Source organism: Hemicordylus capensis, chromosome 3 (genome assembly GCF_027244095.1).
Source record: "Hemicordylus capensis ecotype Gifberg chromosome 3, rHemCap1.1.pri, whole genome shotgun sequence".
NCBI lineage: Eukaryota > Metazoa > Chordata > Lepidosauria > Squamata > Cordylidae > Hemicordylus > Hemicordylus capensis.
Window position 1 is genome coordinate 230243964 of NC_069659.1, and position 26681 is coordinate 230270644.

The 26681-nt window shown below is 43.6% G+C and overlaps 1 protein-coding gene across 4 annotated transcripts; it reads right to left on the minus strand.

Moving 5' to 3' along the window:
* Positions 1–7688: 7688 nt before the first annotated feature.
* On the minus strand, positions 7689–22352 carry DNAJC12 (DnaJ heat shock protein family (Hsp40) member C12). Of its 4 annotated transcripts, none has more exons than XM_053310718.1 (6): positions 22124–22352; positions 19631–19709; positions 14906–15045; positions 12120–12225; positions 11358–11390; positions 7689–10166 (listed from the first exon to the last, which is right to left on the minus strand). In XM_053310718.1, exons 1-5 carry the CDS (start codon positions 22199–22201, stop codon positions 11380–11382), a joined length of 414 nt encoding a protein of 137 aa, XP_053166693.1. In that variant the 5' UTR covers positions 22202–22352; the 3' UTR covers positions 7689–10166; positions 11358–11379. The 4 variants fall into 4 exon arrangements, with proteins under 4 accessions (XP_053166693.1, XP_053166690.1, XP_053166692.1 ...); XM_053310715.1 differs by having other exon boundaries at positions 12120–12318; positions 22124–22342; XM_053310717.1 differs by lacking the exon at positions 11358–11390 and having other exon boundaries at positions 22124–22348.
* Positions 22353–26681: the final 4329 nt, after the last annotated feature.

A 26681-nucleotide genomic window follows, 5' to 3' on the forward strand; every position in this document is an offset into this window, starting at 1 on the left:
CTCGCTTGTCTCTGTAACCCAGCCATCAAGGGCAATGCCGTGAGTGCCGATGAATTGCCCAGGTGGAGGGACATCCTGGTACAGAAGGTCAGGGAGGAGGAGGCCGCTAGGGCCGCAGAGACCAGGATGTTGGTAGTGGTGCGGGGGCAGCCCCCGCCGCCCAACCCGCACCCAGCAGCAGCGTGGGCGGCCAACCGGCATCAGCTTCCCCTTCCCCTCCCTCTTCCCAGTCCAGCAGCGTGGCATCCCAGGCAGCGCCATTGCAGCAGCCATTTGCTCCCGCTGCGAAATCCACCCAGTGGTTTCAGCGGGTCTGCTATGGCACCATGCCTGGTATGCGGGAGGCTCGACCTGCCAGGCCCCCCTCCAGTGCTGAGCAATGCATTGCGCAGTACTTGGAGGAGCCTGTGGAGGAAGACGGCGTGGACTGCGCACAGTTCTGGGTGACCCACCGCCAAGTCTGGCTGGACCTGGCGGTGGTTGCTGTGCGCCTCCTCTCCTGCCCCCCGACCAGTGTCCAGAGTGAGCAGGTGTTTTCATGTGCCGGGGACGTGGTGACACCCTCTCGCTCCTGCTTGGACACTGGGCTGGTGGAGCAGCTGGTCTTCCTTAAGGTGAACTTCCCCCTGTTGGGCTACCCCAAGCTGGAGTTTGAGACGGGTGAGTGATTACCGTGGGTTGCCCCATGGTTGGTCACCTGCATGGCTCGACCTCTGTGCTTATCCCTACCCTCCCCCCTTCCATCTCTAGCTGAGCTGACGTGACAGATGCTGAGCCGTGCCAGCCAGTTGCAGCATGTAGTGTGCCCACACAGAGATGCAGTGGTAGTAGTAGTTGTAGTGCTGCGACTGGCCAAACTTTTACAATGCCCACGCCCACCTAAAAAGAAACCCAATGCTGACCAGCAGCAGCACAGGCCCTTATCTCTCCACCTGTCAGCATTTGGGGACCTGGCGTGGGCACGGCACACACCCCAAAAGTAACACAGCCCTAATAGTACTAGACTCAGCGGCAGTGGCGGGTATACGTTCTAATGCAGTGTAAATATGTAAATACTAGTATGTAAATAAACACATAAATAGTTTTTTCTTTAAAATCCCATGTCAAAATCAACCCTCAAAATTATTCAAAAGAAAAAAAATTGGTAACCAAGGGAGAACAAAATGAATGCTAGATGAATTTATTTTATTGAAAATGTTACCCAAAATCATGTGTGGGGGGGGCTTGGTTTATATGGAAAAAATAATTTAATGATTTTTTTTAAATGAAACGAATGAATTATCATCTTATGTTCATCTTGATTGTGGTCACTGTGGATGTTGGCTGAGGGTGAAAAAACAAAAACCATCAGAATAGCAATGAACTGGCTGCCAACACAACATATTGATTAATAACTATGCAGGGGAAATTGGGTCTGTGTGTGTGTGTGTGTGTGTGTGTGTGTGTGTGTGTGTGGTGCGGGCTCTGTCTCTTCCTGTTGTGTGTCTGTCTGTCTGTGTGAATGGATGCCAAGCACTGTCTGTCTGTGTGGATGCTTGCTGTGTAGTTTGTGCGCTGTCTTTTGTCTGTGCTGTGTGTGTAGTCTCTGTAGTGTCTACATGTTTTTTTCCTTCCCCCCTCCAAGACTCCCTCCCCCATGCCTCCCTGCCTCCATCCCTCCCCTCCCCCTCCCCCCTTCCTCTTCATCACCCTCCATCCTCCCTTCCACGCCCACATCACCTGCCCCCACCCCGGTCTGGCAATGATGAGAATGTGGTCTGACTCTCTCCCACCGAAGCACACACGTGATCACGTGTGTGCATAATATGTGGCGGCTAACCAACTCTGAGCCGGACCCTCCTCCCCCTTCAATCCCCTCTGCTGCTACATCCCTCTCCCCCTCCCACTCCCCCCCTTCCCTCCCCCTTCCCTCCCTCCCTCCCCTCTCCTAGCTAGCAGCACACACACACACACACACACACCACCTGGTGGCAAACACCAGCACACATGCACTCACACTGGTGCCACCACTGTGCCTTGGGCCTCTCTGTGTCCTTGAGCAAATATGTGGTGGACCAGAGAACCATTTCTTTCAAGTAAGGCAAAAGGCATGCACTCTCACTGCGCACACACGAAGGAGAGGTGAGACAACAACTACTAGAACCAGCAGCAGCAGGTGAGTGTTGTGTTGTGTTGCTTGCCAATGCCATTGCCATGCTCCATGCTCAGTCTGCTGAAACTAAACTAACTATCATCCTCGCACACAGCTCAGCTCAGCTGCACTCAATGCACTCACTACTAGACACTACAGCTGGTGGTAGAAGATGTCCTGGATTCTAACTTTCAAATCTGTGCTAGGATTGCCTCGCCTCCTCCTGCCTGCCTGTAATTGTGCCCTCTCCCCTTGCAGTTGCGTGTCGTGACGGGTTGGTGTGCGTGCGCCGTCTGCTTAGCTCTCCTCTTGTTGGCTTGGTTGGCTTGCTAGGCACTGGCTGGCAGCAGCTGTAGGCTGTGAGCTATACTCAGGCTGTGGTGTGTGTGACTGGCGATGTTGGCGTAGCAACACTGGTTGTGGTGGTGGTAGTAGTAATAGTAGTACTAGTAGTAGTAGTTGTTGTTGTTGCTGGCTGGGCTGGCCTGTGCTGACTCTGCGCGCTTGGTCTGGTTTGGCTCAGTCCCCCTGGCCTGCCTGGACACGGATGTAGGGTGTGCGTGCATCATCCATGGGGAGGAGGAGCAGCAGAAGAGCAGGTTGGCTGGCTTCTGTCTGTCTGTGGTGGCCTCAGTGGCAGGCACGGAGTGAGGTGGTGGATTCTTTGGGCATCACATCACCCATCATGCAGAGCAGCAGGTCTGCTGCTCTGCTCCGCCTCCTGCTTCTTCTCTGTGTGTGTGCTGCTGTGCTGCTCCACTGCTGCTGCTGGCTGGCAGGCAGCAGCAGCAGTGGCCTTTTTGTTAGATCAGAGAATGGTGTTGTCTCTCTGAGTGTCATCTTAGTTGCTTGGGTAGGTGGTAGGTAGGTATTAAGGTGGACTGACTGGGTGTTACGTGTAGGGCGCCCAGAGAGAGAGGGGCAAAGAAGCTGGGGTGGCAATTGATGGGTGCCCCTAGTATTGTTGGTGGGTTTCTTGAAGAGAAAAAAAAATCCCATTGGCTAGAATGGGGATTTGGGGCAGCCCCGTACCCGCCTCCGTGCGGTGGCAGCACCCCCAAAGTGGGTCCGGGGCCATGGCAAAAATGGCCTCAGTCCCTCCCGGCAATCCCCGGATAGATAGGAGTGATGGTTTTTTTAATTAGGATTTCCTAAGGCATTAAATAACTGCCTCTCTCAGAGCTATGCTGGCTTTACCTTTCACCCACTGACACACATTCTATTCTTACAAATAGATATTATTTAATGCCTTAGAAAATCTTAATAAAAAAAAACCCATCACTCCTATCTCTCCAGGGATAGCTGGGAGGGACTGCGGCCATTTTTGCCATGGCCACAGACCCACTTTGGGGGTGCAGCCACCCCACAGAGGCGGGTACGGGGCTGCCCCAAATCCCCATTCTAGCCAATGGGAAAATTTTTATTTTCAAAAATTCACCAATAATACTAGGAGCAACCAATTGCCTTGGGATTCTTGGGTTGGGGGACACCCATGGGTGCCTACCACCCACCCCAGCTTCTTGCCCCTAAGTGCTCTAGATAGGGAGTTATGGGCAAAATTTTAATTTTTAAAAAAAAATTGTAAAAAATCAGAGGAAGGTCCAATCGACTTGTGGTTTGGGTGATAGGTGGAACACAAGTTCAGCTTTAATGCCAGCTACTTTTCGAGATCTGAACCAGTTCAGCTTGAATCCAAACCGGTTTGGATCCAAACCGAACCAGGGGGTGGTTCGGACTAAAACGAAACTGAACCAACCCCTCCCGGTTCGGACCCGGTTCGGATCTGAACAGAACCGGGCGAACCGGTTTTATGCACATCCCTAGAAGGGAGAAGACAAAGGTTAACCACTCCTGTATTCTACCAACAAAACCACATGACTCTGTGGTCGCCAGGAGTCAATACCGACTTGAGGGCACATCCTTTCCTTTCCTACTTTGTGTTAGTTTCGCTTCCTTAGCTGAGACCATGTTGCATGGCTCTGAGGAGTTTGCAGACTTCACCATGATGCAAACTTTTGTTTTCTGAACTGCAACTTAAAATCTAAGATCTACTGAGCCTCCTGTCTAACACCAGACAGAAAGAAAGGTAAAACATAAACCACATGTGTATAGAGGTAATTTTATTTATAGATAGACATAAATGTATGTGCATGTTCAGATATGAGGAAATTCCTGCATACTTTAGTCTGAAGTCTGCCACCCACTCTATAGTTCATGTGCGCAAGGAAGACCTAAATATTTAAATCAACAGATATACAAGTATAATTAAAACATCATACAAAACATATACAAGCTATCCCATAAATAAATTCACAAATTAATTAGAACTACACATGCTACAAAGATACGATAGTTTTATATCAGTTTTCTTATGGTTAGTCTTACATCCATCAATAAAATAAAAATGGTAACCATATTACTAGAACAAGTAATTTTCTCCTTGCATGTATGCTGAATTTGATCACACTGTGGTCACAGTCCCCTAAAGGTTCCACCACACTGACATCTCCTACCAGGTCCTGCACACCACACCATTCAACGGTGAGCCACTAAGTTCAGCTTGGCACCCCCTTCAGTTAGGTCCCTTGGGTACTGGGCTACTGCACAGCTTGCCCACCCCTGCTTCCACAAAGCCCACAGCCAGGGTTTGGAGGCAATAGCCCTCTCCTGCCTCCCAGTTGGGGGTCTCCTCGTTAGTTGCCACAGCTCGGAGCCACATGGTGACTCGCAATCGGTGAAACGGGGTTAGCGGAGCACTCGCTCTGCTAACTTTGTTTAAGGGTTGGGGCAGTTAAGGGGGTTTGCTGCCGGGAGCCACATGGCTCCTGTTGCAGCACATGGCCTCCAAAAACCGGGCTGGGCTCCCCTAGCCCAGTTTCCGGAAGTCATGAGAATAGCCTCCATGACATACATCTGGCAACTCCTGTTCTTCATGGTGAAGCCAATTCCCTAGAGTTTGTCAACAACTCCCATCTTCCCGAGTTGCAATAAATTGTGGCTGGTGATGATGGGAATTGTAATTCAACAACAGCTGGAGAGCCAAGGTTGCCTATCTCTGCTCTAAATTGACTTTCTACCCATACACAAGGTTCCTTGATTAATGGAATCCGCCCCTCCATTTGGAAACTACAGACACAGCCAACAGTAGAGACAGCTGGGAAATGGTAAAGAAAGGGCCAAAGGAGCAGAGAGACACCCAGACACAAAACGTGTTGACACAGGAGCCTAGACAGTACTGCCGACATGAGGTCAAACAGATGCTGAGAAGCAATAACACTAAGCACACACTAGTGATGCATATCACAGCCTCTGAACCTGTAAATGTACAGAATCTTTTATCACGCAGCACCGCTTATCATTTGCTTTGCAATTACATCAGCTTCATAATATTTCACTCGCTGCCAGCCACACCAAACTGCCTTGCTGTTCATTGGTGATAAATTTCGAAAAGGATGGCGATTGCCTTCAGGAAATTAAAACCCCTCAACTGCCATATTACTCATCAATAGCACTTGCTGCCAATGATGAATATGGTGCTATTGTCCTGCTTCTTAAAATAAAAGTAAGCAATCTCTCCTGCTGCTTAGTCATAGCAAGATAAAGATTTTGAGTGGCATGCTATTTGGAGCCGTGCTATTCTGCATGCTTGTGTTTCCATTTGGGTGGGCACTGCTTCTCTTTCTTTCTTTGGCATATTTGTATACTGCCCAAAACCTACATCTCTGGGAAGCTTACAATAAAACAATGCAAACAAAACTAAAACTAAAAAAAAATTTTTAAAAAAATTTAAAACAATGTTTAAAACTATAAAAAGTAATATCTATCAATACCATTAATTAGTATCTAATTATAAGCCTGGGTGAACAGATACTGTATGTCTTTTTAAAAGTTGTCAGAGATGGGGAGGCTCTTATTTTAGCAGGGAGCACATTCCAGAGTCCTGGGGCACCAACAGAGAAGGCCTGTCCCTGAGTGGTCACCAAAGAAGCCTGTGGCAACTTCAGACAAACCTCTCCAGATGATATCAATAGGCGGTAGGGTTCATGGCAAAGATGTTCTCTTAACAGACTTAAGCAGATTTGGAACTATTTTTGCCTTAAGAGCTTTTAATTTACAACAAGACTTAAAACTACCATTTCTGGGTAACTTTACTTTTGTTTATTTGCATTCCATCTTTCCTCACAGAAAATGCATTCCAGGCAGCTTACATTAATAAGCTACCAATAATGGCCAATATTGTCCCAGCACAATGTTCCAGTGATGGAAGCTCCCTGTTAATTAAGCAAAGAGGCACCTTTTTAAAGTGATGATTCTCTGTATTGAGTGGGGGGGGGGGAGCAACAGGCCCTATCCAGTCCCAGCACAGCATCTCTCCAGCTGCTGGTGACTGTGGTAGTGTAGTGGTTAGAGTGCTGGACTAGGACCGGGGAGACCTGAGGTCAAATCCCCATTCAGCCATGAAACTAGCTGGGTGACTCTGGGCTAGTCAGCCTAACCTACTTCACAGGGTTGTTGTGAAAGAGAAACTCAAGTATGTAGTACACAACTCTGGGCTCCTTGGAGGAAGAACAAGATATAAATGTAATAATATAATAATAATGTTTCTTTATATATTGTGAGACCTGGGGGGGGGGCAGGGATCCATCTTTATTTTTATTTCTCTGTATAAACCACTTTGGAAACTTCTGTTGAAAAGCTGTTGAAACAAATATCTATTGTTATTGCTCCAAGCCAGGGCTGCATGACCAGTTCTATCCTATAAGACGCTCATTTTCTTACATTCATCTCATATATGGAGGGGTTGAGATTGAAATATAGGACTTGTCTAAGGAAGAGGCTGAAGTCAGTTCTTGGTTTCCAGTTTCTTATTCAGCACGCAGCTGCGCACTCACAGAGTTGAGGGCTGAGTCGAGATCCTGAGCAGAAACTTCCAAGTCATGGTTTAAGTTCTATTTTCCCAAGGGGGAAACTACAGTGCTGACTGGGCCAGTTCCCCCCACCCCCCTCATAGATTTCTTCAGATTTGTAGAGAATATGGCAACTTCAAGAACTGAATAATATCTCTGTTCAAGAAAAGGGTTGGCCCAGTAAGTAAAGGCACAAGGAGATGGAGAGGGAGAAAAAAACAAGCATGTTATAAAACTAAGTTTTCAGAACAGCTTCCCAAAACGGACATGTATTTATCCATTGCTAGACTTTGCTCATTTAGATTCACCATTATCTCTCTGACTTGACTCTCCAGCTGTTGAATTACAACTCCCATTATCCCAAGCAAAAATTTATTGTGGCTAAGGATGATGGGAGTTGTCATTCAACAACAGCTGGAGAGTCAAGGTTGGCTACCCCACTTTATGGGCTTTCTGATTAGAAGTTATGAGGTACAGCTACTATCAACATGCAGCAGAAAAGAATGTTTACAGCCAGTGGGAACTGTAGAGAGGGAAGCTATGGATTTTTCTGTGCTTGTCTCCTTTACCATAGGGTTTCTTTATGTTGCAATTTACTCTGATTGGTTTTTTAAAATTGGGAATAGAAGGAATAAATGTTTATGCACAGCTCCAGAAGAATTTACTTTATGAGTAAAGACAACAGATCAAACATACTAGGTCACACTTTTTAAAAAATTTGGATACATCTATACAAATTGATGAATACCATTTTAACATAGAATATAATAAGGTTAACACAAAAATATTTCAAACCAGTTGCAGGTCATTTTCAACCTCAATGGGCCTTGCTTACTTACCTACAAGGGCTTTATTTTATACACCTCAGTAAGCTTGCAGAGTTTTGTTATTTCAGTAACACAAAAAGTGAATACAGAAGACTATATAGTATGAAAGTCCACAATTAAGAAAACATCTAATTGAGTAATGCATATAGTTTCTGGTGAATTTTATGCAATTAATAATGCCTATACACTTTGGATTCTTAAAAATAGGTTACAATTTTGCAGTAGTAATACTATCCACTGTATATAGTGCCATCAATGTATGTGGCATATATGGAGTATCATAAGCAAGAGCAGCAGATTCCAGCCCCAAGCAGCTTCTAAATTTTGGTAGCTGATTAGACAACGAAAGAAAGGAAAGGGAGAGAGAGAGAAGAGTGGCACAAATATGACAATGCCCTTAGACATTTAGGCTCCCTTTTTCATCAGACTCTTGTGATGCAGTGACTGTCCTGAATTGGTGCCTGGATGCAGTAATGGACTGGATGAGGGTGAACAAATTGCAACTCAATCCAGATAAGACAGAAATACTGTTGGTCGCTGGTTCCTCTGCCTGGGTGAATGATGTTCAGCTCAGCCTCTTCTAGTGGGGTTGCACTCCCCCTGAAAGACCAGGTTCACAGTCCTGGGGTGTTCATCAATCCAGCACAGGCACTAGAACAGGCATCCCCAAACTGCGGCCCTCCAGATGTTGCTGAACTACAACTCCCAGCATCCCTAGACAAAATTTGTTGTGGCTGGGTATGCTGGAAGTTGTAGTTCAGCAACATCTGGAGGGCCGCAGTTTGGGGATGCCTGCACTAGAAGCTCAAGTAGCCTCTGGCTTGGAGCACCTTTTATCAGTTTAGGCTGATATGTCAACTGCAAATTTACCTAGATAGAAATAGCTCAGCCACAGTTACAGTTCTGGTAATCTCCTGTGTTGTATGTGGGGCTGCCTTTGAAAATGGTACGGAAACTGCAGTTCATACAAAACAGGGCTGCCAGATTATTAACTGAGGCTGGGCGTTTTGATCATATTCACACCAGTGCTTCGTCAGCTGCACGGGCTCCCAGTCCATTCTGGGCCCAATTCAAAGTGCTGGCTTTAACTTTTAAAGCCCTAGACGGCTTGGGATCAGGTTACCCAAGAGATTACCTTGCCCCACATATCCCAACTTGGATCTTAAGGTCTTCTTCAGAGGCCCTGCTCCAAGTGCAGGGCCTTGGAGGCTATGAAGAGAGGGCTTTTTCAGTGGTGGCACCCCATTTATAGAATAGCCTCCCTAGTGAGGCTCGCCTAGAACCATCACTTTGTTCTTTTAGATACCGGTGAAGACCTTTCTGTTTGCTCAGGCTTTTTAAAGCTGAATTTTAAATTTGATTTTTAAAAAATGTTTTTAAAATGTATTGAGGTGTGTGTATGTATGTGTGAGAGATTTTTTTAAAATGTTGTATTGTGAGCCGCCAAAGAACAATTTGTGAAGAAATGGCTAACCAAGACTATTATTTATTTGAAATGGGGAGGAGGCCAAAGATTTCCTAGAAAAAAAGATGGGCTGTAAGGAGCGTCTTGAAGGAAGAGGGAGAAAAGGGCAACACCATGTAGCTGATCTGGGAGGAAGTACCAGGCACCAAGGCTGGTGAGGGAAAAAAAATAGGAAGAATCATGTGAGACAGCAGTAGACTTGAGGGGTGACTGAAGAAGGCAGAACTGGAGAGCTGAAAGTCACAAGCAAGTGGAAATAAGGGCAGGATAGGTCAAAGCTGTGGCATGGAATGTAGTAGTACAGTATACGTTTTTCCCAGCTGTTCAGTAATGCTAGGAAACAGTCACATATACATTAAGCAAGAACGCTGAAGAAGAAGGCTGGCTGCATTCAGATATTCCGTATGTTATTAACGAATAAAGGAGAAGAACTGTCCACAGTTCAAACACACAGCATTTTATATGGAAAAACTACAACATCAAGACTAACACGGGAGGGGTAGTTTTTGCCTGTCTCCCCTTGGCTCTGCAGCCTGTTTTACCTCCTGAAAATACATCCTTGAGGGAGACGGGCAAATGTTCCCCACTTGCGCATGTGAATGCTTCTTGGCACACACAACATTAGTCCAGATGGTTAGCCAAGATTACAAAACATTTAAATAATATCCATAGTCACAAGAGGCAATCCTTATGAACACACAAAAATACTGAAATGGTGAGCACAAAGTTCCACACATTTGGTCTTTGGCTTCATATTTCGTAGTTTCTGAACTTCCGCAGGAGTTCACTTGGGACATCACCAGACCAACGGAAACGCAAGTGCCAGCAGTTAGAATCTGAAATCATATAGGAAAACAGGAAATCCTTTAATAAAATGATTTTATTAAATGAAAACCCCTTTTATAATTTTAAAAAAACCATCACTTCTCTGCCCATCCACTCCTTCAGTAAAAGCCAACAATGGTAGATGAAGCAAGTTAAATAGTGGTGGGGAGCAGAACGGAGCTGTTCAACCTGTGCACTTGCATACGGATGAACCTGGTCCTGGATCAGCTTAACACACATGCAAAATCATAAACCAGTACCCAAGTATTGAGATGCATGCAAGATAGAAACTGGATTGTACATCGTGAGTTCCTATGGGTCAGGCTACTAACTTTTGGGGAAATGATTTTATTTGACATATTTTTATACTGCCCAAAACTTACGTCTCTGATTAAGGTAGGAAATGACATAAGGTAGGGAAGTGCCTGAACCACGGTTTGAGCATAGCTTGAAAGCGATGAGGGGGAGCTTTAAGAAAGAGGAGAGCAGCAATCTGCCACCCCATGCAGCTTCCTGCCGGGGCAGTGCTTGGCCCAAATACCTCCGAGTGGCACCAGCACACACATGGTGTCCGCACATACATGGGCTCCATACGTGTGGTCAGCAACACCATGCAAGTGACACCCACACATGTGCGGACGCCATGTGCGTGCTGGCACCGTGCAGGGTATTTGAGCCAAGCACCATCCAAGCAGGAAGCTGCATGGGGTGGCAGAGAGCAGATAAGGACCTGCTCTCCTCTTTCTTAAAGCTCCCCCGCACTGCTTCCGAACTGTGCTCAAACCACACTTCAAACTGTGGTTCAGGCACATCCCTAACATAAGGTGTTCTGAGCCTATGGATTACGAGTCAAACAAATAACCTGAAGAATGAAGCTGCCTCTGAGGTTAGTGAACAAAGATCAACATCCAACTTCATCTTCTCACTTACAGCTTAAGGAATGATCATGCACACATGAATTATCCCTCAGTGAGGAATATGACGTAGCACTAGGAAAGGCAAGCTCTTATGATATGGGTATGGGCAGGGAGGAGAGAGCGAGCCCCCACTGCTTTTTCCCCACATGGACCACGTTAAGCATGGACATTCTGCAATTCATTATGTTTACTGGTTGGGGTCCAGATGGGTGCACAGGTGCCATACAGCGAGCAGAGATCAGGTACATTGGGCAGGTTTGCATTATCAAGAAGAGTGCAGCTTACCAGAATATCCCAGTCACTGAACTCAGCATGCTCCTATGAAGTGTATAATGAGAATTAAGGATTTATTTAACAATCCAAGTTCTATGCCGCCACCATCATTTAAGTAAGATCGCTAATCACAGATATGAACTCAGCTGGTCGATCCTGGCTAAGTGTCAGATGTCTGCAGCACCAATCTGGGATCAATGAAAATGTCTGGGTTCTCACAACATGCTCCATGGGAACAGGAGAGGAGAGCTGGTCTTGTGGTAGCAAGCATGACTTGTCCCCTTAAGCTAAGCAGGGTCTGCCCTGGTTGCATATGAAAGGGAGACTAGAAGTGTGAGCACTGTAAGATATTCCCCTCAAGGGATGGAGCCGCTCTGGGAAGAGCAGAAGGTTCCAAGTACCCTCCCTAGCATCTCCAAGATAGGGCTGAGAGAGATTCCTGCCTGAAACCTTGGAGAAGCTGCTGCAGGTCTGTGAAGGCAATACTGAGCTAGATAGACCAATAGTCTGACTCAGTATATGGCAGCTTCCTATGTTCCTATGTGCAGTTTGGCAACTGAGGTAAGCTGTGCTCATTTTGATCATGAGAACCCACCTACTGGACAAGTACACCCAATATCCATGCAAACCGATTTGAGGACACGCCCTAAAAATATACCAGGAGTCTGTTTTTGGTCTCCAGCAACATATTTTATGGTCTGGGTACAGTTTTAGTTATCTCAAGTTTCTTCTTGACTAGACACCACAAATTCAAATAATAGCAATAATACTTACCTGGGGAATCAGGGCTCTTTGGAGACAGCAGCTTCCCATCAGATGGCTCAAACTCCTCTAGCTTCCTTCTGTCATCCAAGAATCCACTATTGTTATTGTCAACCTTCTGGGGACAATCATCAGTCATCTTGTGATTCAGATTTAAATCAGACTCTTCCAGCATAGGCTCTTTTTTACCTCTGACAGCCCAATGCATTGACTAGACAGACAAACAAAACAAACCAAAGTTGTTCTAGTAAGAACTAATCTGCCAACTTTCCTTTCACTATCCCTACAACTGGACTAAATTTGGTTCAAATCGGTTAGACAGTTCACAAGTTAGCCCACTGGTACCTCAAATGTTCAGCCGTCTGCCATCTTGAACTGAGGTGGATGACATCACCACAAACTATCTGTTTGAGGTATCCCTACAACTGTACCAAATTTGGTCTAAATTCGTTCCCATTTGCACTTCAAACATTCATGTTTCTGCCATCTTGAATCAGGGTGGATGACATCATTACAACCTATGCCCTTGATTCCATAGGCATAACTGGGGGGGGGCAGGCAGGGCACGTGCCCTGGGCGCCATTGAGGTGGGGGTGCCACGCCAGTTCCTGCCACCCCCACCCCATTGCCCACCTGCCCAGCCCCGGGGCCCCTCAGCCACTTGCCTCCAGCTCCGGCCTAGGATCGGCAAGGCCTGCAAACTGCAGAGCTCTTCTCTCCCCACCTCTCAGCTGATCGGTGGGTGGGCGGGGCTTCCAGAGAGGCCTCCGAGTAGGCCTCCCTGAAGCCTGAATTCGGCAGGCCCAAAGGAAGGCAGGAAGCCAGGAAGGAGGCTGGCAGAGCTCCCTGCAGCAGACCAGACCATCCAGCACAGCTTTTGCAAGGTAGGCTGTAAATTCCTTTTTGTGGTTACCCCCGTATATAGGGATCTGCTTGCCATAGAGCTTTGATATGGGTGGTGGGGTGAGACTGAGAAGTCTCTTAATATTTAATTTAAAACAGACTGAAAAATGTGCTGGCTTTAAAAACAAAAACTGTCTAAGGCCTATAAGTGGCTTGTTTCATGTCAGAAAATTACAAAAACTTCTGGAACAAATATTTATTTATTCATTTATTTATTCATAAAAGCACTTATGTTCAAGTTGTTTTGCAACCCAGAAGGTCTGAGTGAGAACTGTGAAGCATGTGTGGTGCTTTTATTTTCTTTTATTTTTCTTGTGTGTGAACTGCTCTCCAATAACTTGCAGGGACTTCAGGGTAAATCTGGCCAACATGTGGATGCAGCACCTCCATTCCAGAGGAGATGTGTGTTAAAGGGCTTTAAAAGCTTCGTGTGAAAAACCTCCTGGAATCAAACTTTACTGAATTTGTTCAGAATTCTGAGAAAACAAACATAGGCTCATTCTGCATGGTTGAAAGTCTCCTTTGCTAATCTGCAGCGAGGGGGCCATTTTAATAATTAGCGTTGCTAGTGTGTTCTAGGCATTAAAAGTGGCACAAATATATAGTACTCAGTGTATATCACTATATACTGTGAAGTGTGCATGTGTGTATTTAGTGAAATGTATTTCCAGGCAGCATACTTATTTTGAAATATCAGACTTAAATCCTTGGGAGCCTGGGATGTGTGGAGGCCCTGAACTTTGAGGGGCTGGGGGCCCATTTTAAAAATCTCATCTTGGCCCATTCCAATCTTGCTATTCCCCTGGCGGTCACTACACATGGGTTTCTGCACAACACCTGCACAGAAGAAACTTCCATGTAGAAAATGTGTCTCTTGTGACCCTGAATTTTCCATCCATGACTGGGATATTTGAGAGTTAGAGTCAATAATAAAAGAGCAGCACACTGCTTGTGACAGGAAGGGGCAAATTACAATGATTTCTTAGTCTGGCAGGGGCTGGTTTTGGCCCTGGCAGAACTTGACTGTCTGTTCCTGTTGAAAATGCCTGTCTAGTGTGGCAAACTAATGTATCCTCCTCCCTCTTGGTGTCAAAGCAAGCACTGGTGCAGTGAATGCACATATACCCCATCATGAGCCAACAGTCATCATAAGACAAAGACTGGCAGGAATCATTCACTGGTTATAGACCCCCACCACCACCACCACCACCTTCTTCTGCCCCTATTTTGCTAGTGGCTATTTGGGCAGGTAATCCTCTAGTCTAGGACAAAGTCATGTGTTTTTTTAAAAAAGCATGATATGAGACAGAGAAAATGACACTTGGAATCCTCGCATAACTCCTGACTGTTGTTCTAAGTCTTTTACAGAGATGGCTCATGTTTTCAGATTTTGATCAACCACCATGTCTAGATGGTACAGTGTTCCTTTTAACAAGGATTTCCAGATATTATTGACTACAAGTCCCATCATTCCTGTTTGGACAGGGGCGTAATTTCAGTGCTTGCCCTAGGCGCTATTTTCCCTAGTTACGCCTCTGCTTGATTCATCCCTATGTGTCCCTACAGCTGTAGCAAATTTGAATCAAATTGGTTAGGTGGTTCACAAGTTAACCCACTTGCACCTCACACACATCTGTCATCCTGAATCAGGGTGGATGACATCACAAATAATGCCATTGAGGTGTCCCTACAACTGTACCCGATTTGGTTCATACAGGTCCAGGCATTGCAAAGTTGATAGGGACAGACACACACAGAATGCCCCAACAGCCCTCATTGCATCCCCATCATTCCCCATTCCCTCACCCAAACCTTATTACCGAAGAACGCACTTTCCCTCTCACAAACCAGCATAATTATTCCCAGGAAGTGTTCTTGAAAAAACCAATACGAACCGTTTTAATGGAGTCACTCAGAGTTTCCCACTGCTGGAATGGGATAGTAATTTTGCTTCTTCGCCAGTAATCATAACGAGCTCGGCTGTCTTCATTGACAAGAATCTCTTTGGCGTGTTGGAGCTTCTGAAAATTCTGCACTGTAAATCAGAGACAGAAGTAATTTTTTTAAAAAATTCTGGTTTTTATTTAATTAATTTCTTAGAGGTATTCAAATCACCAACACCCCACATTATTTTTGCTTTATTACAGCAAGACAGCTTGACAAGAAGAGAATGAGAGCAGTAGTTTTGCTTGGCATTTCAAAGGCGTCAATCCCTGCACTTTTGACACTCATTTCTAACTGAAATTCAGAAGCAACACAAGAGCTCCAAAAATATCTCAAAACAAAAAAGAAACACATGCATGGAAAAAGACATTAATGTTGTTATTTTTAGTGAGTTAACCCGAGTTTGAAAATTGGATTGCTACTTCTGCTATATATGTTCATTGCACTTTCACCTTTGTCAAGCAGATTGTTGTATTGTTCCACAGAACTGAGCAGTCTAACTGCAGGGGACAATGGAACAAAACTGATGTGCACATATAGACTATGGGAAGCGGTGTCTTTCTCAAATCACTTCCAGCTATTTTCAGTCTTCAGCCATGCAGTCCAAATCTATGCATATTTACTCAGAAGTAAACATCAAACTAGAATTTAAATGTGCTTGTTGACCATGCAGTTCCACCCTCTCCTCTTTGGATAGCATGTGCAGGTAAACTAGATCAGAACCATGGTGAGGTTCCCATATAGCCTATGGGAGATTTAAAACTTTACCCCCACTGTGGCCCTAATCCAGCTCATGTGACCCTGCATGTGCAATTTACAAAAGGAAAAGGATAAAACTGCAGGGTCAACTGCATTTAGAGTAAGTTCACGTTTGAACTCAAGTGTGCACAGGACTACAGCTCTAGGGGAAGGACTATACCATGGCAATAAATTGCCTAAACAGGGGAACTGCAAGACACTCCATTCAGTTAATCACAGGAAGGTTGTATCTGCTTAACATATTTGCTTATTCTAAACAGGGACAACCGGTGATAAATACAAGCTTGATAGCACACTGCACCAGCTTCCCCAATAATCCATAACAGAATGCACACACAGCACGCCATCATGAATATAACCATTGTCTTCTATTCCAATTCCTTCCATATCCTCACCATTTAGAAAAAACTATGCTTAGATATTGTTCAGTCCTTTTAACCCTTTATCCTCATATCATGATCTCAACATTTCCCCCTCCCCACACAGCTGCAATTTGTCTCAGGAGGAAAGTGGACCCTGGCACCAATGGCAGCTTTCCTACCAAAGAAAACAGCAACCATGGCGGCAAAAAAATGTTCTCAGGACCATGACACGTGGTAAAGGTCCTGATCAGCTCTTTTAATGGCGCATTGGGAAGTGACTTGACTAGCAAGCTAGAGGTTGCCAAATCCCTACTGTGAAACACCAAATAGCAGCGATCTAGGAAGATGCTGAAAGGCATCATCTCATACTGCGTGGCAGATGGCAATGGTAAACCCCTTCTGTACTCTACCAAAGACAACCACAGGGCTCTGTGGTTGCCATGGTTGACACAGACTCAACGGCACACATTACCTTTAAACCGCTTTGGGAACTTTTGTTGAAAAGTATTCTTATTTCTCCGTCCCATGGCCTGCTATTTCTATTTGCACATACATATGAATGGACCAACAATGCATCATGTCTAGCCTGCCTCTTAGTCACCAATATCAACCATATTTAATACAAAAGAATCTTCTCATCATATTGTGTGTCTTAAACACCTCAATCCAGTGCTTAGTTTGCATATTTTATTGTTTAACAAAAGATTAACTTGCTTGTTATGTGCTGATTTCATTTTCCCCCCAGGGGAAATAAAGTGTTCTCATTCTAATAGAAACGCAAGGCCACATCCTTAGTAACCATCTCTATAAAGATTTACATTTTACCTGTGAGTCACCTTTCTATTATGTGTTCATTATGATTACATATTCATTTATTCCAGTTTACTGAAATAGATATTTCTTTTGAAATGTGGTGAACTCAAATGTAAAATGGGGTTCATAAACATACATTAAATATCAAACAAATTGATTTTCCAGTTATGTTTCACCCACCCACCCTCATCTCTTAACAATCTGATAACTCTTTACAGGAAGCAATTTACTAAAAAGAACTTGGCAGTTAGTATGCAACATCTAGTAGTGACACAAATCGTATGATGTATACACACACACTGGAAGCATGAATATGTAGCACTTTTTTTGTAGGTTGAGCATTACTCAATCCATTTGCATAATACCAAATTCTGTTATTGGGTTCTGGGTTTTTTTTGTACATGGACAGGCTGATGTCTACTCCGCTAATTTTAGATCCCACTCAGGTTGAATCAGCAAGACTTCACTCTGAATGCACTTGCACACACACACTGCCATGGTAATGCCACCCAGAACAAAACTCATTCTGCACCCAGATGGAAAAGGTTAGAGGGAATAATGTACATGGGGCTATTACAAACATAATGGAGATGCTTCACCTTTAAAAACAAGTTCTAGTCAGAACTAATCTGCCTACTTTCCTTTCACTATCCCTACAACTGGGCTAAATTTGGTCCAAATCAGTTTACAGCTTAGCCCACTTGCACCTCAAATGGTCATCTGTCTACCATCTTGAATCACGATGGAAGACATTATTACAAACTATGCTCTTGAGCCATCCCTATGTGACCATACACCTGTAGCAACTTTGGTTCAAATCAATTTGCCAGTTCACGTTCGCCCAACTGAGCCTCAATCAGGGTGGATGACATCATCACAAACCATTGAGGCATCCCTATGTGTCCCTACAACTGTACCCAGTTTGGTTCATATTTGTCCAGGCGTTGAAAAGTTAAGTGGGAGCAGGGGGAGAGACACACAGAATGCCACATGATCTCATCAGCCTATTGGAAAGTAGGCTAAAACACAAGGAACTGTGTTGGGAAAGAATTTTAAGAAAAGTGGCAGGGTGTGCTTAACCCTTCACACATCCACTACTACTGCTCCAAATTGTCACTCCTAGCACCTTTTACTCCATATGGTTCAAAATGCATATTTTACTCCACATTTAAACCTAGCAGAAGGAAAGATACTTGGAAACAACTAGAAGCAAATAAATGTCTAGCATGGAGGAAATTAGTCACTCTTGCCACTTTTCTGCTAAAAATCACCCACTTTCAAAGCTGTTTTTTCTTTTCTAACAAAATAATAATAATCAATAGGCTTTTAGCTTGCTGCTGGGTTCCTATGCATGTTTACTTGCAAGTAAGTGCCACCAAATTTAATTGATTTCACAATCCTACAAACACAAACACTTATTGCCAGGTATCAAAATATTGGCCTCTAATTCACAAACAAAACTAGAAGTTGGAAAACCAACCTCTGTTCCCTCACCAGATCATATTTCAGGTGGTGTGTTTTTTAAACTCATTCACCTATGTGTCACCTACTCCAGCCCTAATGGCATTACTACTCTGAAGCAAATCGAAATGAACTCAATCAGCCTCCAGTCTGGCAATTTCATATCACATGAAGCTCTTGTTACAGGCACCAGATTTCAGAGGGGTACTATCCTGCCTACAATCTCCTTCTCTGTGTGTCATTAGCACACAGAGAAGTATACTGTAAGTGTCCTTTTTAAACACAATTATAACGTTATAAAATGCTGTTTTTCACATTTGATTTTACAAGCTACCTATTAAACATATGTTGCCAAACAATTACAGGAGAGAATCCGACAGCTTGTTCTTTCTCCACATCAATGTCTGTATAAGTAATATGGCAGCATATTACAACTAAAAAGGAAGCATACTCTATAAATACAAAGACAACAAAATATTAGGAAAGGACATAAGGATGTTCATGTGGAAGTTCTGTCATAGCTAGTTCCAGCAAGTGGCAAGGTAGCTGGTAGGAGGAGAGCTCATCTTCAAGCAAGCATGAATTCCCCCCTTTGCTAAGCAGGGTCCACCCTGGTTTGCATTTGGATGGGAGACTACATGTGTGAGCACTGTAAGATACTCCCTAGAGCCGCTCTGGAAACAGCATCTGCATGCTTGCATGCAGAAGGTTCCAGGTTCCCTCCCTGGAATATAGGGTCCCAAGATAGGGCTGAGACTCCTGCCTGCAACCTTGGAGAAGCCACTGCTAGCCTATGTAAACAATACTGAGCCGACACTGCACGAAGGCTGCAGGGAACATCGGCCAAGCCACATGCAGCTTTTTGGAGAGCGGGTGCTCTGCCAGAAAAGTGGCGGGTGAACAGGTGAGGAGCTGCTTACCTGCTTTTTAAGGGAACCACTCCCCACCCCACCAAACTGGTTCAACCAAACTGGTTCTCCTCCCAGAGGAGGCACCAAACCGGCTCATGCACATCCCTACAATGGTCTGGCTCAGTAGAAGGCAGCTTCCTATAGGATTTGAAGGGCTGACTATCCCAACAGGGTCACAGCTCTCATTTAGTGCAGGGCACTTGAGAAGGCTGGATGCAGCAGGAGGAAATTTCTGACTTGTAGACTGTGTCTCTAGAGGGGTAAGGATTTCCACTGTAATAAGAATGCCTTGGCCAAGACCCCCCCAACATCATGGAGATAGCACAGGTAATGACACCTATCATTTTTAGATAAAGAAAAACATATATACCAGCTTGAGGGTTTCCAGGATGCTTGTCAGGATGACACTGGAGTGCTCTAACCTTAAACTCTGTCAGAATTTGTTCAACCTAGACCAGAAAAAGAATACAGACACACAAAGATTAATAGTTTTTAATATTAGAGTAATTAACAAGAATAGATGCAGCTTGCTTTCTTATGGAGACCACTTATGGCTTTTAAACAGATACTTCATATATGATATTGTTTACACAGAATTTGGGGAGACAATGTATACTAGAATGTGTGAGGATCATACAAGTATCTATTTTACTAAATATATGTGTACTGGAAAGCTGCAAGGAAGCTTCCAATGTGAGTCTATACAGCAAAACAGCAACCTAAACAACCTTCACTTGATAGTCTCCACATAGTATAATATACATAGGGTTTTGTTTTTTCTTCCTACATCTTTGTAGGTTAGGTGTATAGAGCAACCCTAATTGCTCTACAGACTGAGGCTAGAGTACACAGTACCTAGCAAAAGCCACCCCCAAAGATTGCAATCCACACACTACTCATTTCAGAGGAGTCCCATGGGAGTCAATGTCAGACTTCACAGTAAATAGTTTGTTGTCCATTGTGGGAGATACAGGTACACACCTGAGCAAACATGGTAAAAGGAATATGAATTCCAAATACATATGAGCATGACCACTCGGTATAGCTTGCATATAACTAGACTATTTTAATTCTAAAAATTATATTTTTATGCTAAAACGTACATAGCAGGATCACATATGATGAACCATGGTTCTCAGCAATCTCTTGCACACAACCCACAACATTCCTTTTTTCCTTGGGTAAATCACTCGTGTAGTGGATCAGGTTTCAGAACTAGTGGGCAGCTTACTGGATAAAGTGTTCTTTCCATGGACTTCAAAAAACCTAAGCAAGATGCTAACCACTTGTTTTAGGACAATTTAAATACTTGTTCTAATTTGTCAAGTGGAGTAACTCCTTATTCTAACTCAAAAATAAGAAAAGCTGACTTTTTATCCAGACAAAATCTAATGTCTTTGCTGGAATGGAAGCCTTCTCAGCAAAACATGTGTCTATAGTTTATTTTATTATTATTATTTGTTCATTCGATTTCTATACTGCCCTTCCAAAAATGGCTCGGAGCGGTTTACACAGAGAAATAATAAATAAATAAAGATGGATCCCTGTCCCCAAAGGGCTCACACTCTTTAAAAACAAAAACAAAACAAAACCATGACACCAGCAACAGTTATAATATTGATAACACTGATAAGGTCAGTCTTAGAAGCTGTTTTATCATCTTATTATAACATCGAATGGATTTTGGTGCAGGTTAAGAAACAGTCAACTGTTGCAGTGCTCTCAAACAATACATCTACAGAAGGGATGACTCTTTGATAGTATCATACCATTAATTACCACCAAGATTAGGAATCCTAAATTCCTCATATATTGATGTTGTACAGTTTTAAGTTATCAAGGATTTCCATCAAATCCACTGAACACCAGATTGACATTTTCCTATGTCAAAGACTTCTTCAAATAAAGCAACTGAAACTACATTTTTCCTTGCTGCAAATACACAGTTGACCCAATTTATTGTGTTCATTGTGTATCTTTACTGCAAAAATATTTTTTGGACAAACAAGTATTTAGATCATCAGCAAGTGGCAGTGGCTAAAATGCTATAAATACTTACCTGGGAGTAAGCTGTATTGAATGTAGTGGAATTTTTTCCCAAGTAAATATGGGGAGAGTTGTGCTGCATTATTCTTATGTTAAAAACACTAGCATTGGGATTCTCCAAAAACATAAATAGATCCATATGACTATCGCCAATTATTGGGAAAAGTGTTGTGGGATGGGGGTTGGAAATCACACATGCTACAAATAAGATACCTATTCATTTTAAAATTGTCTCAAATGTAGTGAATGTGGCCAATCACATGTAAATGTTGACAACAGCAAACAAATTTGTGAGCCTCAGCCTCAGAGTATGTACGGGCTGAGTAACTGGATAAAGGAGTACCTACTAACCAACAGAGTATTTATTTACAAATACGCCACTGAATGCTAACAATCACACATAAAAGCCTGCCAAAATTCATTGGTGTGCTTCTGAATTCTTGAGTACTCACAAAATTCGTCAGGGATTACCAGTGTTTACCACATAGACATGCACTATTACATCGAATAACCTTCTAGCAACCTCCAAATGTTTGAGAACTGCCTCATATTTACATTATACAACAGTCTAATAAAATATGTATAATAGCAAAATAAAGCTGCATATATTATCCAAGGTAAGCAATCCTCAAATCAGCTAGATACAAAGAGTTGAACTGGGTGCGAGAGAAAATTAATTATAGTACTAGAATCAAATAAGAGAGAGCAAAATTAATGATTTAGAAAACAGGAGAAGGGAGTCGCCCCCCATTTACATACACGCCAAGCTACCATTAAGAAAGAGGGGAAAGTAACAAGAGTCAAGAATTACTCTTACAGTAGACAATTCATCACATCCCAGCAAGCTATAATAATCTTCCAAGTCCTCCAGTCTGCAGTTCAACATTGCGTCCATTTGTTTCAATCTGGCAGGCGCTTCCTAAAACACTGCAAGTCTAACTATTTCTTTTAAGCAGTGGAAGCGATTTAATGGAATTAACAGAACGACAGCTAGATGAAATGGAGTTGAAAATCGTCTCTGCAGCTGGTTTTATACGCTGATACACAAGACTCCTAAATTACACTCCTGAAATTAGCCTCTCTCATTGGTCAAAGACAACGCTGAAGACAGTTTATAGTTGCAAAGCTCCCTGGGATTTGTAGTTTTCTAGATCAGGTTAAAAAATAACCCTCTAGTGTGGTTCATTTTTTCCCCCTATAAGGAACTTATGATCACAAATATAGTTTGTCATAGCCCTGATTTTGCAAATGAAATGTGCTTTTTTAATTGAAAAGCTTAATTCCATACATAGTTTAAAAAATTATTATCTTATATTCTGATGCCCCATCACTACCACCATCACCATACATGGTAGCACTTTAGTCATTGATAAGAAGGTAAGAATTTGAAAAGGAAAGGAAAGCTTGTAGACTCCTGGTGACTACAAAGCCCTGTGGTTTTTCGATTTCCCCCATTCACCTAGGCATCTTCTTCGTTTATCCTGTTAATTTATTGAGCAGTAGTTAAACCTGATTATGTCATGAACTGTTTCAAGGCTCTCATATATTTTGCAGCCAAGCTAGTGTGCATGTGTGTGCGTGTGTGTGCGTGTGCATGCGTGTGTGCATACATGCATGGGTGTCAGTCAAAATGGGATTCTCAAGAAGTTAGTACATGTGTGAGGGGGGAAGTCAAAATTAGTTTGGGACAGTAAGGAACAAAAGTGAAATGAATTGTGCCATGAATGCAATTTCTCCATGTGAATGGTGGAGAAATCTAAATGATCCATAAGTAGGCCCTATTCATACATTATATCCAATGCTTTCCAGCATCCCTTGAGTAGGCAAGGTAATTAAGAGGGTGGTGGCTGATCAACTCCAGGCAATTCTGGAAGATACTGATTATATTCTAGATCCATTTCAAACTGATTTTAGAGCGGACTATGGGACTTGATAGCACACTTTAACTTATTTATTTATTTATTTGATTTCTATACTGCCCTTCCAAAAATGGCTCAGGGCAGTTTACATAGAGAAATAACAAATAAATAAAATGGATCCCTGTTCCCAAAGGGCTCACAATCTAAAAAGAAACACAAGATAGACACTATAAACAGTCAGGTACTGTACTGGGGGTGGATAGGGCCAGTTACTCTCCCCCTGATAAACAAAGAGAATCACCACAGCAAAAGGTGTCTCTTTGCCAAGTTAGCAGGGGTGCTAACTGCTAACCACTTTATGGGGTGGAGACAGCCTTGGTCAGCCTGATGGATGATCTCTACCAAGGAATGGACAGAGGGAGTGTGTTGGTTCTTTTGGACTTCTCTGTGGCTTTCTATTCTGTTGACCATGGTATCCTTCTGGATCGCTTGGGGGATTTGGAAATAGGTGGTACTGCTTTGCAGTGGTTCCGTTCCTATCTCTCAGGTAGATTCCAGATGGTGTTGCTAGGAGGTAGTTGCTCTCTGAAATGAGAGCTATTGTATGGTGTCCCTCAGGGTTCCATCCTATCTCCAATGCTTTTTAACATCTATATGAAACTAATGGGTGAGATCATCAGGAGATATGGAACAGGGTGTTATCAATATGCTAATGACACCCACATCTATTTCTCCATGACATCATCATCATCATCAGGAAATGGCATAACCCCCATAAATGCCTGCCTACCAGCAGTTATGAACTAAAGGTAAGGTAAAGTGTGCCATCAAGACGATTTCAACTCCTGGCACCCACGGAGCCCTGTGGTTGTCTTTGGTAGAATATAGGAGGGGTTTACCATTGCCTTCTCCCACATAGTATGAGATGATGCCTTTCAGCACCATCCTTTATCGCTGCTGCCCAATATAGGAATTTCCCATATACTAGGAAACACACCAGTGGGGATTTGAACCAACAGCATCCTGCTCTCTAGGCAGATTGCTTCACAAGAATTTGAAGAGGTAGATTATTTTGCTCTGCTGGTTTCATAATTCTCTGTGAAAGAAATAAACAACTCTCTGTATTCTAGTATTGTTTCCAGTGATCAGCTTCCCACCATGACTGCTTTAGGACTGCAGGAAAAGAATAAAAAGAAATGTGTATTAAGTTGTGTATGGATTTAAAATATTTGATAGTCCATCTTTCCAGCCACAAGCTTCACAAGGCAGCTTACAATGTTACAGAGACCGGTTCACTGACTCTTCTGGTGGATTCACACTATAGCATCATCTATCCATTGTCACCTGTACTTTCCTGTGCTTAAATTGTCATATTTATTAACACAGAAATTCTGACTTCTTTGAGAACAGTGATACATCTGCACAATGACTGCATGTGTTGACTATTGTTCATGCTAGTGTTCAGTTATCTTTTTCAGAAGTACATGCCCAGTTACCATAGACCACAACAGAAACAGAAGACGTAAGAGGGAGAGAGAAAGTCAACTGTGTCCTCAAAATCTACAGTATCTACTGCAGTATGGAAGCAGTGATACAATTCTATTTGTAACCTGAAGCAGAAAAACAATGACAGAGTTATTGCTAGAAGGAGCACATCTGGAAATACCCAAGGTGACATCATCCTAGTATTGCTTCAAGGTGCTGGGCACACTGGATCAGCATGCCCAACACACAAAACCCTCCCAAAACATTGGTTATGTTGTAGAGACCAACACTGCATGTATTAAAATACAGTTGCTACATGCCCTATTCAGACATTATGTTGTATGCGTATACAGATATCTGTACACTTGTACATGTGTTTGTGTGAATGACTGTACATGTGTAGCTCCTCTTTGGCATGATGACACATGCCCACACAATCTGTGCTGCTCCCAGCAGTGCAGTTCTCTGGAGGCTGGGGGAATGAGTCCCGGCCTCCAGGAATCCCATCATGCATCATGCAATGAGTGTAGTGCATTGGGAAGTTCCCCCATGAGTCAGGCACACACAAACACAAACCTGGGGTTGAGGACACGCTTGTGCCCTCTAACCCCTGTATTAGCCCCTGTACCTGTATTAGCCTTACTGTGTGAATAATGTGTACCCTGTACACTCATGTGAGTGTTCAACATAATGATGCTTTTTCACACTACCAAAAACTGGATAGGACAAGTGTTCTGCCCAGGTTTGGCAACTGTGCACGCTCCCAATTTTTGGTTGTGTGGGAGCAAACGGTAGGAGGAGGGAGAAATGATTGTGTGGGAGACAGGAGCTGGATAGGCCAGAGCCATCCTACCCACCATTTATTTATTTATTATTTATTTATTTATTATTAAAACTTTTATACCGCCCTTCCAAAAGGCTACATTAAAACACCTTAAAATCAGTTAATAATTAAAATAAAAATTATAAAACATAACAATGATTAACAATTAAAAACATCATAAAACTACAACTAAACAATCAAACAATTTAAAAACAAATTTTTTAAAAAGCTGAGAAAGCCTGGCTGAAGAGATGTGTTTTCAGGTGTTTTCTGAAAATTGCCAGAGATGGGGAGGATCGTATCTCAGCAGGGAGTACATTCCACAATCTCGGGGCAGCAGCCGAAAAGGCCCGTCTCTGTGTAGCCACCAAACGAGTTGGTGGCAACTGGAGACGGACCTCCTCAAGTGACCTCAGCAGCCGGTGGGGCTCATAGCGAAGAAGACGCTCTCTTAGATACCCGGGGACTAAGCCGTTTAGGGCTTTATAAGTAATAACTAGCACTTTGTATTTTGCCCGGAAACCTACTGGCAGCCAGTGTAACTCCATCAACAAAGGAGTAATGTGGTCTCTCTGAGATGACCCAGAGACCAACCTGGCTGCCGCATTCTGGACCAACTGAAGTTTCCGGACTACATACAAAGGCAGCCCCACGTAGAGCGCATTACAGAAGTCCAGTCTGGAGGTTACCAACAAATGTACCACTGTTTTGAGGTCACTGATCTCGAGAAACGGGCGCAGCTGGCGTATCAGCCGAAGCTGATAGAAGGCACTCCTGGCCACTGCCTCAGCCTGAGAAACCAAGGAGAGACGTTGATCCAGAAGTACTCCCAGACTGCGAACCTGTTCCTTTTGGGGAAGTGTGACCCCGTCTAGAACAGGCAGATCAAAATCATCTCTAGAGTTCTGACCCCGCACAATAAGTACCTCCGTCTTATCTGGATTCAGCTTCAGTTTATTCTCCCTCATCCAGCCCATTACTGCTTCCAGGCAGGCATTTAGGGAGGATATGCCAACTCCTGAAGAAGTTGACATGGAGAAGTAGATCTGGGTGTCATCAGCATACTGGTAACACCCAGCTCCAAATCCCCTGATGATCTCTCCCAGCGGTTTCATGTAGATGTTAAAAAGCATTGGAGAGAGTATGGAGCCTTGAGGAACACCATACCTAAGCTCAGATTTTGAAGAGCAACAATCTCCAATCGACAC